At 36.0% G+C, this 17,085-nt stretch overlaps 2 protein-coding genes across 2 annotated transcripts; both read right to left on the bottom strand.

Moving 5' to 3' along the window:
* Nucleotides 1-8,320: 8,320 nt before the first annotated feature.
* Nucleotides 8,321-10,429, bottom strand: LOC148913080 (NACHT, LRR and PYD domains-containing protein 1 homolog). Its single transcript, XM_089026987.1, has one exon. It carries the CDS (start codon nt 10,277-10,279, stop codon nt 8,384-8,386), a length of 1,896 nt encoding a protein of 631 aa, XP_088883113.1. The 5' UTR covers nt 10,280-10,429; the 3' UTR covers nt 8,321-8,383.
* LOC116286242 (uncharacterized) lies at nt 10,349-16,820 on the bottom strand. The gene is made up of 4 exons (XM_089026993.1): nt 16,754-16,820; nt 14,837-15,462; nt 12,425-12,490; nt 10,349-10,494 (listed from the first exon to the last, which is right to left on the bottom strand). Exons 2-4 carry the CDS (start codon nt 15,444-15,446, stop codon nt 10,349-10,351), a joined length of 822 nt encoding a protein of 273 aa, XP_088883119.1. The 5' UTR covers nt 15,447-15,462; nt 16,754-16,820.
* Between the last annotated feature and the right edge of the window lie 265 nt (nt 16,821-17,085).

Below are 17,085 nucleotides of genomic sequence, written 5' to 3'. Positions count from 1 at the left end.
ACTCCGTGTGAACTAATGAACTGCTATATAGATTATCGCAAAAGTGCACTTTCAATAATTTACACTAATAAAACAAAAATATCGTTTATTGACGAAGTAGCTGTTATGAAAAAATTGATACACTTTATGTTGTAAATTTTTCCACAACCCAAGAGACTGAAACTGCACTAAATAATGTTGGAACCTCTGTTAGAATCTGGCTTCTGATTGTATTATTCGAGAAACGTTAAAAAAACCTTGAAGTGTTCATGATTCGAGTATCCGCACAGTAAATGGGTAGCTTCGAAATTAGAATATTAGCATAGCAGAACCAGAAGACAAACACACGAGGTTGACCTAGGAGGGACGAGGAAGCCGTAAACCATGCGAGAACTAGCTAGCCAGAGCAATATTGAGATAAATTTACAGCTGTACTGATCATTCTGCTCTGCAGGCCACGAGATAACTCAAATGTACAGAACTATTTCGCCACTCAGATCGAAATTGAATTGCTGGAATGTCATAGTCTTAGGCAGTGAGCCACAATGCACAAATTGCGTTTTGGAACGGTTCTGACTAACCTGTTAGCTTTGAAGATACATAATGAGGGCAATATGAAGGAGAAGGCATTGAAAAGGTTGACGTTGCAGAGAAAGAGAAGGATCTGGGAACGAGGTTGAGCCGGCTGCAGGTTTTAAGAAAAGTGACTAATATGCTGATTACTTCTCATATATGAGACCGCTGAAAATAGACGCCATTTTGAAAATTGTTGTATTTCTACTCGGATCGAACCGGATTTAGTCAAAGATTATTTAACACACATAGAACGTTCTCCCAACGTGCTTTAATGGCGGTTCTCTCTTTTTACACACAGGGATCCCAACATGATAATATTAACCACAGGTATCCCAGACACTACATTCCCTCCCCTTTTGGGAAAACTAATTAACAACAACTGATTCAACTGTCACTGTCCTAGCGCATAGTCCTTGAGATATGCTGGTGGTCGCCGGTCTCTTTTCGGCCTCTGTTGTACTGTAGTTCCTTCATTCTCTGGAGTTGCAGTGTGCGTTGCTTTCTCTATGGCCAGTTCTGGTACTTCCAGCTCCGACTCTACCTCCTTTGTCTCTTCCTTTAGGAGCTTCATGTGTGATGTGTTGCGCTTGTATTCAATTCCATCCTGAGACTTGACCACAACGTAACTTGGTTTCCAAATTTGCCAGTGATTTCATATGGTACAGGTTCATAGCTAGTGCTGAACTTATTCTATTTTGTCTGATCCAGGAGGATCTTGTCTCCGACTTTAATGCTACTTTCCCTAGCATGCCTTTTCACATCAACGTAATCTTTAATCTTCTGCTTCATTTCAGCATCCTTATCTCTTACTTCTTGGTATGTTTCGCTATTGCAGCGACGAATATCGGGAATCTTCGAAAGAATCTTCCTCCCAAACATCAGCTCCGCTGGACTCGTTCCGGTTGTCGAGTGAGGTGTTGTCCTATATGCCAACAAATAGGTGTTGCATGATTTCTTGTCTCCAGTCCTTTCCTTGAGACTTGGCAGTCTTCATAGCTTTCAGCAGGCTTCTGTTTTGTCTTTCCACTTCCCCGTTTGCTTGAGGCCAGTAAGGTGTCGAACCCCTGTGCTCTATACCATTCTGCTTTAAGTAGGTTTCAAACGTTTCTGCCACTAACCGAGGCCCATTATCAGTTCTGATCGACAGTGGATAACCATATCTGGCGAAGATAGGTTCCAGTGCTTTGATAATACTGTTAGCTGTAACAGAGTTCATAATCACAACTTCATAGAAACGAGTATAATAGTCTACAACCACTAACAAGTGTTCCCCTGTTGGCATTCCCCTAACAGGTCGGCTGCAACATCCTGCCACGGTTCGGTCGGCAGCTTTGTGGTCTTGACAGGTTCTGGTGGACTTGGTAAACTGACTAGTTGACATTCATAGTATGTCTTGCACTTCGGTGTCCCTCGTGGCCTAGCTCTACAACTTGCTTCCTCAATTTCGCTGGGATGACTAGTCTGGTTCCTCTCAATATCAAGTGTCCACAAACAGAGAGTTCATGTCTCCCACGCATCCGAGAGAATGCATTTCCGCAGCTCTATTAATTCTTTGTCTTCTGCAGATTCCTTCTTAATCTCTTCCATGCTTATGGCTGCTGGGGTTGCATTAGCTGCTACGAAACAAACATACTCTTCCGTCTTGTTCCTGTTGTTCATTGGAGTGTCCTTTGTAAGGCGGGACAGGGCATCTGCTATGTTGTTGGGCCCAGGAATGTACTTAACTGTACAATGGTAGGGTTGTAACTTGAGAACCCACCTCTCTACTCTGGCAGAGGGCTTTGAACTTTCGGAATAAATGTACTCCAGGGGCTTAATGATCTGTTAGCAGTTCAAAGTCTATACCTAATAAGTACACATTGAACCTCTCGCAAGCCCATACAATTGCTAAGGCCTCTCTTTCTGTCTGCGAGTAGCGACGTTCTATGTCCGTTAAGCTCCTGCTAGCATTGCATACCGCTCTGTCTACCCCGTCCTTTACTTGGACAAGGACTGCACCCACACCCACTGGGCTGGCATCTGTTATAGCCTTTGTCTTGGGCATGGGCATGGGCATGGGCATGGGCATGGGCATGGGCATGGGCATGGGCATGGGCATGGGCATGGGCATGGGCATGGGCATGGGCATGGGCATGGGCATGGGCATGGGCATGGGCATGGGCATGGGCATGGGCATGGGCATGGGCATGGCAGTAGGGGTATGGCAGTAGGGGTATGGGTGTGAGTGTGGGTGTGGGTGTGGGTGTGGGTGTGGGTGTGGGTGTGGGTGTGGGTGTGGGTGTGGGTGTGGGTGTGGGTGTGGGTGTGGGTGTGGGTGTGGGTGTGGGTGTGGGTGTGGGTGTGGGTGTGGGTGTGGGTGTGGGTGTGGGTGTGGGTGTGGGTGTGGGTGTGGGTGTGGGTTGAGTTTTTTAGTAGATATATGTATATATTTATAATAAGATTATTATATTTACTAGTATCCTAGATGATTTGTTCCCAGGGTCTACTCATCCAGATGATACAGAGTGTGCCTGGGAAACGATGAAGTATGATAATATTAATTTAGCGAAAAAATATTTTTCGAAAATAGTGATTTCAAATATGTTTTTGGGACAACAACGTGAGGCACAACTTGTACTGAGGCCTCTCGACGTCAAGGGGGGTACACAAGCCGTCGGGGAGAGAGGTTACAAATAATTCCCTTGTACTGCCCCCTAATAAATAAATTGGTATCCTTGTGTATAGCAGGGAGCGATATATTTTTTTTAACAATTAATTCAAATTATTTTGCTATATTAGTAATCATCAAATAGCTTTTAAATACAATTATTAAAATTTCATTCTCGATCTGAAATAAAAAGTGTTTGTCTTTTTCGTTAACACGTTTAGTCTGTAATAATCTGACACCCTTGAAATACGAAATGAAAGTAAGGAACAACACAGGGATCAATACCATGGGCTATAGTCCATGCTTCTTGCTCGAAAATGGCCAAAAATGCCGTACTTTTTATCCTTCAAAAATTATACGTATTTTTTTCAAAAGGTGTAAAAATGGCCAAAAATCGATCAAAACCATGGGCTATAGTCCATGCTTTTTGCCCAAAAATGGCCAAAAATACCGTAATTTGCATCGGTCACAAATAATGCATATCTTTTCAAAAGGTGTGAAAATGGCCCAAAATCGATCAAAACCATGGGCTATAGTCCATGCTTTTTGCCCTAAAATGGCCAAAAATGACCTATTTTGCATCGGTCATAAATAATGCATATATTTTCAAAACGTGTGAAAATGGCCCAAAATCCAACAGAACCATGGGCTATAGTCCATGCTTTTTGCTCGAAAATGGTCAAAAATGACCTATTTTGTCTACCCCATAAATAATGCATATTTATTGAAATGGTGTGAAAATGGCTCAAAATCGATCAAAACCATGTGCTATAGTCCATGCTTTTTGCCCGAAAATGGCCAAAAATGCCGTACTTTTTATCCTTCATAAATTATGCATATCTTTTCAAAATTTGTGAAAATGGCCAAAAATCGTTCAAAACCATGGGCTATAGTACATGAATTTTGCCCGAAAATCGCCAAAAATGAGCTATTATGTCTAGTCCATTAAAAATGCATATTTTTTGAAAAGGTGGGAAAATGGCCAAAAATCCATCAAAACCATGGGCTATAGTCCATGCATTTTGCCCGAAAATGGTCAAAATAAATCTGTTATGCATCTTTCGTAAATAGCCAAAATTTACCTCTTGCAGATCCTTCATAAGTAATGCAAAATCTTAATGATAATAATAGTGATAAATATTTATTTATTCTCACTAAATATGATAGCACACAAGTGCTATTCTTAGCGAGCTTTTTTAGTGTTATTTCTGATATCTTTTGAAATTTAATTTAATAGACCTCCTCGGTTTGGACGTAATGTTGTCCCATTTCAGAACACGTGTCATTCCCTTGAGAATAAGATTCTTTGTTTGAGTTGTATCCATATTCATGTGTCTTCTCATGTGGAACCATTAAACAAAGAAATGATACTCTAGGAAATGACACGTGGTCTTGAGAATAGGATTCTTTGTTTGAGTCGTATCCGTATTCATGTGTCTTCTCATGTGCAACCGTTAAACAAAGAAATGATACTCTAGGGAATGACACATGGGCCTAGTTGCATAAAGCTCTCTTAAGATAAAAAAGCTTAAAAACACTCGTAAGTTACCTATAACCTAACCTACCTAACACCCCTATTGTTTTGGAGCAATACTTACGGATGCTCTTATCTTAAGAGAGCTTTATGCAACCGGGCCCTGGTCACTAACCTGGTTGCTGAATTTTGGATGCGCTGCAACTGACTTAAATGTTTGGCAGGTAAGCCATATAGAACGCTATTACGATGATCTAACTTCGATGAATTAAAAGCATGTACTAAACGCTCAGCGGAGAAGCTGTCAAGATATTTCCTTATTAAGGTTTTCAAGGCGGCCATGTTGGATGAATTTAACAAAAGAATTGTCAATGAATTCTTTTGTTATATCCTCCAACATGGCCGACGTGTCTTTTGTTATTTCATTCTCTTGGGAATGGTTGAAAACCATCAATCTTCTGATATTTCTAATTGCTAATAAGTCTGAACGAGCAAACATTGTTGAAATGTCTAGACAAAGTGAGATGTTGATCAAATATAACTCCTAAATTACGTGCCTCTTTATTGGTAGATACTATATGTTGTCCAATCTTTATGCTAGGTATTGTAAGTTCTTTTGAAAAACGAGACTATTTCAGTCTTAGATGTATTGCAGCTAAGCTTGTTCGTTGCAAAAAAGGATTGTACGTCATAGATACATTGCTCTATTAAGTTAGTTTAAAGTTGAAGCACTGCAGTCAGGGTCCATTGTTGTGTATCGTCCGCGTACAGCATGCAGTCTAATCCATGTGATTGAATAATGAGCTCTAGAGGAGCATAACAAGTATAATTCTTAATTTTTCATTGATCTTTTTAAGGGAATTCTTTCGCTTTGAATTGATTGGCTGAAAATAACCTGATTTAAAGGGTTATAAGGTATGTAACTTTGTAGAAAAACCTAGCTTCCAAGTTAATTTATAATATTTTACAAAGGATAAAATTTTCTTATATTTTGAGAATCTGATTTCGACTTGGTTTTCGGCAATCTTTTTACGATACTTTTAGTTAATTAATTGCCCTATTTCATAATGACGTCATAGTTTGTTTACATCGGCTAAAAAGATAGAAATTGAGGCTAAATTTAAGGTTAATTCTCTTCTTTAATTCGAGATATTTAGCGTAATACTTATTTGTTCTTGTCTTCACCGGCTCATAAACCACATTTCATTGTGATTTAAGATGTGTAGTTGTCATTCCATCCCCCTCCAGCGACCATGATCCCTAGCGTTAAAAACAATAGTTTGTTTTGATGTGACGTCATTATGAAATAGGGCAATTAGTTAATCCATCTTCCCAAATACGTGGTGAATTTGTATTTTTACTTCTGTTTCCATCCTTGGTGTACACTCTTCCACAGTTCTAAGGGTTTTCAAATACGAAACCGTTCAATGAACCTTCTTAAAAGTGTCTTAAATGCGAGGCTAACATGAACACAAAAGAAATACCACAAATGCCATCGAAAAAAAGGGATTTAATAATAATATTAATAATGATAATAATAAATATTTATATAGCGCCTATCCAAATCTGCTCTAGGCGCTTTAAACAAAAAGAAAAACCACAAACTGTGGTAGGCTGTGAGCTTTGCTTGGCGCCTGTGGCTGCCGCTACACAACCCATACCACAGGGAAAAATAAATAAAATAAAATAAATGATACGAAAATAAAATAAATAAACACACACGCACGACGAAACCATGACTAAAGGTCAGACTGTTGTATCGGGTAACAATCCCCTACTCTTACGAAAAATACCACAGGATCTTTTACGTCCACTTTATCGGGGGTCAAGTGCAAGCAGACGGGACCTCCGGTTTTACGTCATTATCCGAGAAGACGCTTGCTTGATGGCTGTTGGCTCCTACGAGCTCTTCCACCCTTTTTTTCTTTAGTATTTCCATGTTAGTCTCGTATCCACGATACTTTTGAGAACGGTCCGTCCTTAGTAACAGCAGAAAATTCTCAGCCGATTTTTTTTTTTTTGCGATGACTTTAATGAAATGACTAAAGAGGGATACTATCATTCATGGTCTCTTACGTTCATATCAAAGAGATAACGGTATTGCAGAATCACCATAATAATGTACGGGCTTTACGCGCTAGGAATCACTCTGATAACTGAAAGAAAAAAAATCCTATTGAGAGGAAAAGGGTTGGGGAAATCGGTGAAATACGACGAATACCGCACTGATCCTCACTGAACACTTCAAATTACCTGGCATGACCATAGTTTCCCATAATCCCTTACGATCCCTAGCGTGAGGTGGAGGTTAGGGTAAAATTTTCACAAAAATGTAAACAATCAGAGAACATTAATGATCATCGTCATCACACAAAGGCTAACCACTCTCTGTTAAAGGAATCAAAACATAAATATGCATTTATATCTTTTGTAATTCAGTTCCCCTAACCCCGTTCCCTCTTAATCTTTGACAGGAAATGATGATGATGATGATGATGATGATGATTAATGTTCTCTGATTGGTTCAAGTTCCCTGACATGAACCAATCAGCGTGGATTCTTATTTCCCCGCTCTTTTCATCACGTGACTGGTTGGTTGGAAGTTTTTCAAAGTTGGTTTTGTTCTTTGTTCTTCATCAACCAAGAATTTCTACTGGATTATTGCTCTCTTCCCAACAGTTTACTGACTTACACAACCAACCACATTGCAAGTAAATACCTCAACTACTAAAGCTTTAAAAAGTCTAGAAAAGGTCGTGAAAAAATCGCTTGTTTTTCGAGAATATGTCGAACTGTAAAAATGTCCGCAGTCAAGACCTTCGTTTAGTCAGTATTTTGTCTTCTTTGATCTGATGTGAAAAGAACCAGCCGGAAAAGAAAAACCAAACAGCAAGGAAAGTTTGTTTTGTTTTTTTAGTCTTGTTTTGAGTATATAGAATTTGTTCTAAATATCCGTGTTATTTATTTTCTTTCAGACTCGAGGTGAGCTGAACAAAGACAAGTAAAAAAGGTGAGCTGAATTATTGCTGATCCTCACATTGAAAAACTAGATAACTATGATTATTGAACCACATTAGTCTAGAATTATTTCTTGATTTACTCGGATCATTCCAGCTTGTATTAGTCGTGTAGTGTTTTCTTCGTCCATGTTCAACTCTAAAGTCTTGTACAAAACAAGCCATCATTTGCCGTCATTTTTTTAACACAAGTTTGTTGACTTCAAAACAAAACATAACCAACTCAAAATACTATTTTATCAATGAAATGCTCTAAAATAAGAATAAATATCTATGGTTTCTTTCTTATCGATAAGAAATGTGATTATGTTTTGACAAAGAAAACAAGTATTTTTGCTGTTGTCCGTATTTCAAGTCCAACTCACTTTGTTCAAAATATGAAGAAAAATGAATATTTGCAAAAAAAGTCTCTTTTAACTTGGTTGAATAAAAATATTGATGAAAACAAACTTGTTCTTGTATTGATATCAAACTATGGGACATTTGTCAAGGGATATTTTTGATTTTCAATGGATTTGTTTGAATATTTGTTGAGTAAAACACAAATCTTTTCAATCAACTGCAAAAATAAAACTACAAGAATTTCTTGAGTATTCAATAAAATATGATATTATTTACAAAAACAGATTATATTCTACTCGTTTATTATGGTTTCATTCAATATTCTCTACATATATGAGTTTTATTGATCTAAATAGACAACTTAACACCAGGGATCTGTTGTTGTCTTAACGACAGTTCACATTCACTTGTTATGTTATTAAGCTGTAAGTTTAACACTTTTACACGACAATCATCACGTATTAATACTGAACACAGACACTGAGCACCAACATCTGTTATATTATTACCAGTTAGGACTAGGTCTGTTATCTTAGTACGAGGCAACATGTCACATATTATTTTAACACCAACATCTGTTATCTTATTATCTTCTAGGTTTAGGTATGTAGTACGATGCAACATGTCACATATTATTTTAACACATTCATCGTCTAATTTACAATACTTCAGCTTCAGTACATCAGCAGTAGAAATATTAACAAGAGAATTACACAACATTCTGATCCCTGATGCTGATAAAGATGACAACCTAATGTACAATGACTTAACAATGAATGACTGTGTAAATATTGGTTGTTTAGTTTGTTTTGCGTTGATTAAATTCACTATATCTAATAAATAACTTATGTACAAACAATCGATATCAGTTATTCCTCTAAATCCAATCCTCCCATTCCCACCACAGTATAATATGTGTTTAAGGTTATTTATTACTCTGGTAGAAAATCCATCGTCTTTGTGCTCGTACAGACAGGATAAAGTTAGCAGTTTATTCCTCGTATCTTCTTTATCCTCTGGTTTGATATTTTCTATCAACTTTTCCATCAGTTTTTCATCTTTTTCTCTTGAAAACATTCCCGCCATGAACATGAATGTCAGATCGCTCGTTTTCTTTTTCTCTGGGATTTGTTTTTTCTCTACAAACAAAAAAGCACAGAGAAATTCTTGAATCGTTAAGTGGGTGAACGTAAATTCAAGTGGTGGTTTATCGAATGGAGATTTTTTAACGCCAGGACAACAGTCAAGTAATCCACTCGCTTTCAGGTTTGTTATTTCTTCATCGTTAAGATTGAGTTTTTTCATATCATTTTCGTCGAAAATATATTTATCTTCCATCATTAAATTCACCGCTAGTTCAGCTAGTTTATGTAATATTTCTTGTACTTTAGTTTCTTCCATTTTTTCATATTTAGGAGAGCAATGTTTCTTGATAAATACTTTGATTACTTCATGATAAAGTTCTGTTCTTGTGACGGGTAGTTTTTCTGTGGTTTTTGATTTAGTCATGTGCCATTTAATATAGTAGCACATTAGAAAACACATCACAGGAATGTGACCAAAACTTAAAAGAATTTCATTCTTTTTGATGTGATCAAGTACTTTGTTCTTCATGCTTTCGTTTTCTTTGAAATATTTTTGGATGTATTCTAGCACTTGAAGTGAAGAAAATCCTTGAATGTCACATCTCACATCAAAGACAATTTCTTTTAATTCCTCGGCTTCTTCAGGCCTCGAGGATATCAGGACCACTGCACCGTTTAACATCTTTCCTTTCATGATTTTGGCAATCAGAGCAGGAACAGGTATTTTTTCATCAGGGTTGTTTGCGTATCTTGTCTCAAAGTCCCTGGTGATTTTCTCTCGATGCGGTTTATACTCATCATACCCATCGAGGATGATGAGCAGCTTCTCAGGATTGTCAATCATGTACTGCAGTAATGGCTCGTCTATCACCGAGTGCTCGTTCAGTAGGGAGGACAGATTTAAGATATCACACAAATTAAGTTTTTCTTCTGGAAGAACAAGTTGACGGAATGTCAACAGGAATACAAACTGAAAATCAGGTACTTTGGCATTTTTTTGACCTTCCTCAAACAATCGGTTATGCGACCAATCCCGTGTCAGCTTCCGACAAAAAAGGGATTTTCCAATTCCTGCTTTGCCCGTCAACAAGATAGATTTAGGATTGGTTGTGCAAGAAGCTGTGGATTGCTGATCATCATTTTCTGGGCAAACAAACATTTCTGAACAGTTTGTTAGTTTTTTACTACTCGCTTGAATTTCATCCAACAGTCTGCTGCCAAATCTCCTTTACTTAGGTTCCTTGAAGTGTTTTAGACCACGTTGGATAGTCACACTCGTAAAGATGTCATCGGTTCTAATTTTCTTGTCTTCTTCCTCTGACAACAGAAAATAGGTTTGCTGTTTGATGGATGACTTCAGTTTTTCTGTATATTCTGAAAATCAAAACACAACAATTTAACACCCAAAAGACAGGAAGAAAAGGTAAGAATAAAAACAGGTTTTTTTCGTTCACTGGACTGTTTAAAATTATGGGTATCTTAGAGTACAGTATTTTTGTATTTTATATTTATTTATCCATCTATTGCTCTATTCTTTTAACTATTTATCTATCCATTTATCTATTGTTGTTTATCTGCCAATCTCTTTCTATTTTTTCTGCAAGTCACAAAGATAGTACTGTTTATAGGTTTTGTTTATATTTTGTTTGTTAGTTTGTTTGTTTTTAGTTATTGCTTGGTATATTAATGTAACTATTTATTTATTTTCATGATACGAGGTTCTAAACCTTTAAAATAATATTTTACGCATACATGAAAGATCTAAGGATTCTAATGAACAACGAGAGTGAATGTAACAGCATAAAGATACCACGCACCATGTATTTATTCATTCCATGTAATAGCCATTCAAGGCATTCATTTATTTATGTTTTTGATGCGTTCATTTGTTTAGGCATTGATTTTTGAGATAGGATCTTCGCGCATCACCTTCATTTCTTTTTGATTGTTGGTTCATGTATGTAATAATTTATATATACATATTTACATATGAATGCACTCAAATTTATGCATTCATTCACTCTTCTTTTAATTAATGCATAAATTAATGTATTTATCCTTGCACTTACTTATGTATAAATTCGTTCATCTATTTTTTACCAGCAATCATTTATGCATTCATTTATTCATTTATAGATTCATTTTTTAGGATGAATTTTAATGCTTTCATTCATTCAATGCATTCATTCATTATTCACTGATGTATTCATTTATACAAATTATCATGTATTTATTTATTCATTCATTAATACATTCATTGATCTGAAACATTGACGTAGAAATGACGTCACTGCAAAAAAGAGATGTCATGAAGCTTGGGAAAATTGACCAGCGAAAAATAGAAACATGCCCGCGATTGCAATAAAAATATTAAACTCATGAAGTATTGTGTCACAAAAGCTTATTAGCAACGTTTTCCCCCCTTCCTTTGGTGGCCTGGAAATTCGTAATTGTAAAAGGAAAGGTGAAACAGTTTTGCAAATTTCTCAACTCTGATTGGTTAATATCTTTTCTCAGATCAGCTGGCTATTCATTCATTCATTCATTTATGCATTCATTCACTTTTTAGGACGAATTGTAATGCATTCATTCATTTATGTTTTCATTTATTCATTCATCAATTTATGCATTCATTCATTTACGCAGTCATTTATGCATATGTATATTTATTGGTATAATATGCCAGGATGTTTTATGTACAGATGATAACCATCAGCCATTTTAGGGTCATAAATCTATGTGCCTATGCCAACTTTTGTGTAAGGCTAAGAGTAAAAAAACAACATGGAAAGAGATTCTAACCATACTTGGCCTTTTTTATGTACTTATGTAAACATGGCCTGATTTAAAAAAAAACCTTTTAACTAAGCAACCTTTTACGCTGTTTGAGTTGGAGAAATGGATGGGATAATTGAATGGAAAGCAGTTGGAAAGTTTTTAAATCTTAGATGAATAAACCCCTTTTTCACTCCAAGTATTATCTGGATTTCATGATCTACACTGTAATGTTTTGCTAGTTTATCCATTTATTCATCATTGCATTTATTAATTTTTTATGCATTTATTCATTCATCCACTCATTCATTCATTCCTTTATGTATTCGCTCATTTATTTATGCATTCATTCATTCATTAGTGCATTCATTCATTTTTTGTACTCATTAATATATTCATCTGTTCACTTATATATTCATTCATTCAATTTTTTTATGCATTCATTCTGTATTCATCTATACATCTCTACACTATATGCCAGATGAGTAATTTATTTATGTAAATGAACATGTACAAAAGTGAAACATACCTTTAGCATGATCCATCTCTCTGTCGTCACTAGCCGTTCTTGGTATTTTGCTTTGGGCATCTTCCTCTTAAAACACAAAAACATACAAAATGAATGGTTTTGCTCATTTGGGAATGTCACATTTGCTATTGTGTGTAAGAATATATGACATGTTTGTGTGAAATTTAATGCTGATTCCAAAAATGAAAAGAAAAATGGGGTGTCCCGAGGTTGTTTTCGAGATAATCAGAATTTAATGGATGCCTACGCGTGAGCTTTTGGAGCAAAAATTGCACCATCAGAAGTGATCAGAAAAAAATTAAGATTCATAAGATAATGGTCATTTTCAGACTATGATTGCATGAATCACAGCTAGTCCATGGATATTTTTGACAAAAAGACAAAGAAATACATTGATTCGTCACATTTTGTCGTTTCAGTGCTCTTAAAAAATCTCACAAAGTCAAACAAAAATCCCTACAAAAATCTATTTTTTCATGTATTAGAAAAGTTAATTTTTTCTAAAATGTTGACATAACCTAGATTTTTAGAAGTTTATTCAAATAAGCTATTAAAAAATAGAGAGTTCCGTGCATAATTTGAGGGTTTTGCCCTGTTGAAGCTCAAAACGCATATGGTCTTGTAGATTTTTCAGCGGTTTTTGAGCGCGCGCACATCGTGGGCTCAAATCGTGGGCTCAAAAGTAGGCAGTCGCCTTATGTTTAATTACTTTTAACCTTTGTGGGGCCTGCTCTTGGTTTAAAATTATCTTGTATGTATTGTTACAGTTAAGTTTAACAAACTATATACCATTTTAAAACCTGCCAACCAGAAAATATGGTAAAAAATATAATAGCATATAGTGTGGTTGCTATGGCAACACACTAGTGTTCAGGCCCCTAACAACAATTTTAGACTTTGGGTGATTACTTTATTATTTTTTAACTTGAGCAAGAAATTGTTTTACTAAATTGTTTTTCCTACGACCATAACAGATATTTTAACCTAGCCTTCATTTGATACCATCTCTCATATTTCAAAAACCTGCACAATGCCCAAAACCGCCCGTAAAAAAACGGATGTTACTTAAAAAATTCCACCAACAATTATGAGCGAGCTAACCTGAATGCCAGTCTAGATTCTTTACTACTAAACAGAAAAAATGTTACAAATTCTAACAAAAAATCCTTGAAATGTTTTTGAAAAACAAAAATCACTATTTTTGAAGTCTTTTTCAAAGCCAAAAATCAAAATCACTCTTTATCATTGAATCATTTTTACTTCAATGTTATGTTTAAACTCAAAAATAATGCTTAAAGTTTGAGAATCTGACTTTTGATTTTAGACCTTACTTTGCCATCAATTCTTTCTACAACAGCGAGCAACGGTCGTTTTTCTGGAGGTACTTCGTCGACACTCCATTCTTCACTCATCTGCATCACAATGCATCAAGGGAAATCCTTTCAAATTTTAGCATGGAGTCATCCCTTCCTCATCTTTTTATTTTTATTTTTTTAATACTTGTCAAGCCACTAGGTCTTACCAATGAAATATCAGCCTCACAGCATTCTCCATGAGTCAAATATTTGAGAAAAGGCAAAGTAGAACCTGGTCGTCCAACTATTTACGAGCTTAAAGGATAATAAGCCTCAAGCAATATGATGTTTTACCCCCGTCTCTAGACCATAATCCTTTTCACACTGCTTTTGTTCTTTAATTATGACTATTGTTCCTGTATTCTCTAAGGAATCAAAAATTTTAACATGAAAGAATTTTAAAAACTATTATGGTCTAGAGACGGGGGTAAAACGTCATCTCGCTTCAGGCTTATTTGCACCAAAAATTCTCAAATGTACTGAGTACATGAATGAGCAAACTTTTGGCAATAAAATCTCTTGTATAATCTTAGTTCTGCTAGATCATGCTGATTTAAGCTGTTCTAGGGCTTTATGAAGCCCTCCAGCACTCAATAGATGGACAGAACGGCTCTGAAAATTTTCATTTTTCAAAATACCTCCAAATTAAGCAGCCGTTGCTTTATACAACAAATGTTTGTTCACTGGAATATCACACCACTGGTGAACTTTGTACCTCATTTGCATCCAAACATCTTAGTAAGTGACACATTTGCATATGCAGACCCCTCACAATCCTATGCTTTGCGTATTCACGAGTTAAAAATGATAATGTCAATCAAAACTCCAAATTTGGTTTTGCTAGGGCTTGGAGGACGATTAGGTCCAGAAAAACACTAAAAAACTCAAAAAATGCCCAGGAGTCAAAGGGTTAAAGACTGGTGGGTTTTTAAGTTTAGTGTTTTTTTGTTTCGGATTGTGATCGAGAGATATGGTGTGAGGTATGCACTTGTTTCATAAAACGTTGTTAAAATAAATTATGCAAACTTTGTTTAAAGAAAATTTTAAGAAGTCTCACCTAAAAACCCATCTTTGAATAAAGCAGGATACACGTCACCATTACTATTCATGGACAGTACACCAACAATCTTATGATTATATCTTGGAATACCAAGAATGTGGTGTGAATACTCCTTAATAATCACTGGTGCACCTTTAGCTCTCTTCACATTAAAGCCTTCTTTGCTTACATTACTCAGCTTGTATGATCCTCCTTGGTTTTCAAACTGCAGCTCTACTTTCAATTCACCTTCAAACACACATGCAGTCAGCTTCCTGTGTTTTTTTATCTCTTTCTCAGTAAGAACTTTATATTGCAGAGAATACTTCTTCTCCCCTTCAAACACAACTGTGTTAACATCTGCTTGTTTATGACTTTCAATACTCTTAACTTTCACTGGATCCTTCTGCTTGGGTTTTGGCTTCCATCGATGAACCACAATTTCATCCAAATGTGCATCTATACCATCTGGGAAGATACTGGGACTTGTTATGAGAACTATATCTTCTTTCTCTGGCATGTATATCTTTGTAGCAAACCCAAGTTCATTGAATTCTTTTGTATCTTTATTTATTATTTCTAATCTAACTATAGCTTTCTTATGTTTGTCTTCCAAATAGAGAGCCATTTTAATGCGGAACTGCCTGTTGAAGGAAAAAATAAAACATCTTACTTGAAAAAATGGCAGAGTCATAGTTCTCAAAAGCCGAATTCTTTCAATAATTAAGCCAAATACCATTTCTCTAGAGCTAATCCTATAAAACGTGAAGGAAAACAAACAAGAAATACATACATAATTGAAAATCTACTGTAGCCAAGTGAACTTGAACAAACATTTTTTTCAGTTGTATTTTATAGTTGAGCATGCCCTTGTGTGTTTTGAAAGTAATGTGATTGTATTGTGGATTGTATCATGGACAGAGACACAAGAGAGATCGTTGACGTGTTGTCCTGTTGTATTGTGACGAGAAACAGAGACTTTGTATTATTATTTTGTCGTTCCTGGTAGAGTCAGTTTTATTTACAGATGTGTAACTCCTTCATGGGAGTTATTAATCAATCTACCGTGTATTTGATTTTCATTGTAAAGTTCAACTTGTCCTGAATAATGATTGATCATTATATTCTGAACTCAGTTCAAGTTCTTTGTCATCAGCTGTCAATCAAAACTGTTCATCTATGTAACATAAGATGGTCGCGTGACCTCTATAGTCTCGTGATCTGTCGACACACCTTAGGATCTCTTGGGTGTTGTATTATCCTACGACAATTCTAGATCATAGCACTAAATTCGTTAAAAAAATACGCCAAACTGGAAACCAAATGTTTGTGAAGCCATCGGGTACCAAACATATCACAGATTTAAGAAAAATGTTCAATAAAAACATTATAGAATTGAAAATCACTAAGCTTGAATAGAACACTACGACACACAGAATAGTCTAGAAAATCATAGAAATATATGAGAAAAAAGATTAAAATACGATACTAAATTAAGAAATTATACACCTAGACGTTTGATAAATGGTTTTAGGTTTCAAATAAACCATTCGTACGATTCTGTCCGAGTTAAGAAAGAAAAGAAAACTTTGGAAACTTTGCCAAGACCTGCGCCAACACCCATATTTACAGCATCCTTCGATCTATGATCAAAACTGTTCACAAACAGACGATATCAACCCAACTTAACTGCTTGGAATCCACATTCTTACTTCATTATTCTACAAGCACCAACCTATCTTGATATTTCGGTCAAATGAGGTTTTTACAGGCTTTCAAATCAAACAGTTACAAGTTCAACTCTTCCATGATCAAAGCTGTGTATTGTAGAACCTTACAGTAAATCTTATCTAGAACATACTAAGAGATCTACTATATCACACGTAACTAATGTATTTATGCACTGATTGATACAAATTAACACGTATAACTTACTTGAAACGCGAAGAGAGGAGGACAAGAACGAGTGACTAAACGCTTGCTTCTCTTTCACCAGACAAACAGGAAATGCAAATCAGCAGATAACAGAAAGAAAGACTGGTACGAGAAGGTGTGTTTGGGTGGTGTCGGCCTTGGGGGGAGGAGGGGGAAGGGAAGGAAATACCAAAATGCTGTAAACACTTCTTAAAACATTATGTAGAAGAGGAATCTAAACAAGCCAATGCTTGGAATTTTCTTTGCTGAAAAATGTGTTTAAAGAACCAATAAGTAAGACTTTTTTTAAAATATATGTAGATGTGAGGGGAGGGGTGGTGGTTATTATTAGC

Source organism: Actinia tenebrosa, unplaced genomic scaffold (assembly GCF_029948245.1).
Source record: "Actinia tenebrosa isolate PJP-AT-01 unplaced genomic scaffold, QUT_ActTen_1.0 PGA_scaffold10__47_contigs__length_13832649, whole genome shotgun sequence".
Taxonomy (NCBI): Eukaryota; Metazoa; Cnidaria; class Anthozoa; order Actiniaria; family Actiniidae; genus Actinia; species Actinia tenebrosa.
Note: the sequence above shows the minus strand (reverse complement) of the source record. Positions and strands in the feature narration are given on the sequence as shown.

Excerpts from the sequence above, each read along its gene's own strand:
- LOC116286242 (XM_089026993.1), bottom strand. The coding sequence starts at position 15,446 with ATGGCTCTCTATTTGGAAGACAAACATAAGAAAGCTATAGTTAGATTA. Across the intron at positions 12,491-14,836 it reads ATTCAAAGATGGGTTTTTAG|AGGAAGATGCCCAAAGCAAA; the intron begins GTGAGACTTCTT and ends TTGTGTTTTAAG. Across the intron at positions 10,495-12,424 it reads AGAGATGGATCATGCTAAAG|AATATACAGAAAAACTGAAG; the intron begins GTATGTTTCACT and ends TTTGATTTTCAG.
- LOC148913080 (XM_089026987.1), bottom strand. The coding sequence starts at position 10,279 with ATGTTTGTTTGCCCAGAAAATGATGATCAGCAATCCACAGCTTCTTGC.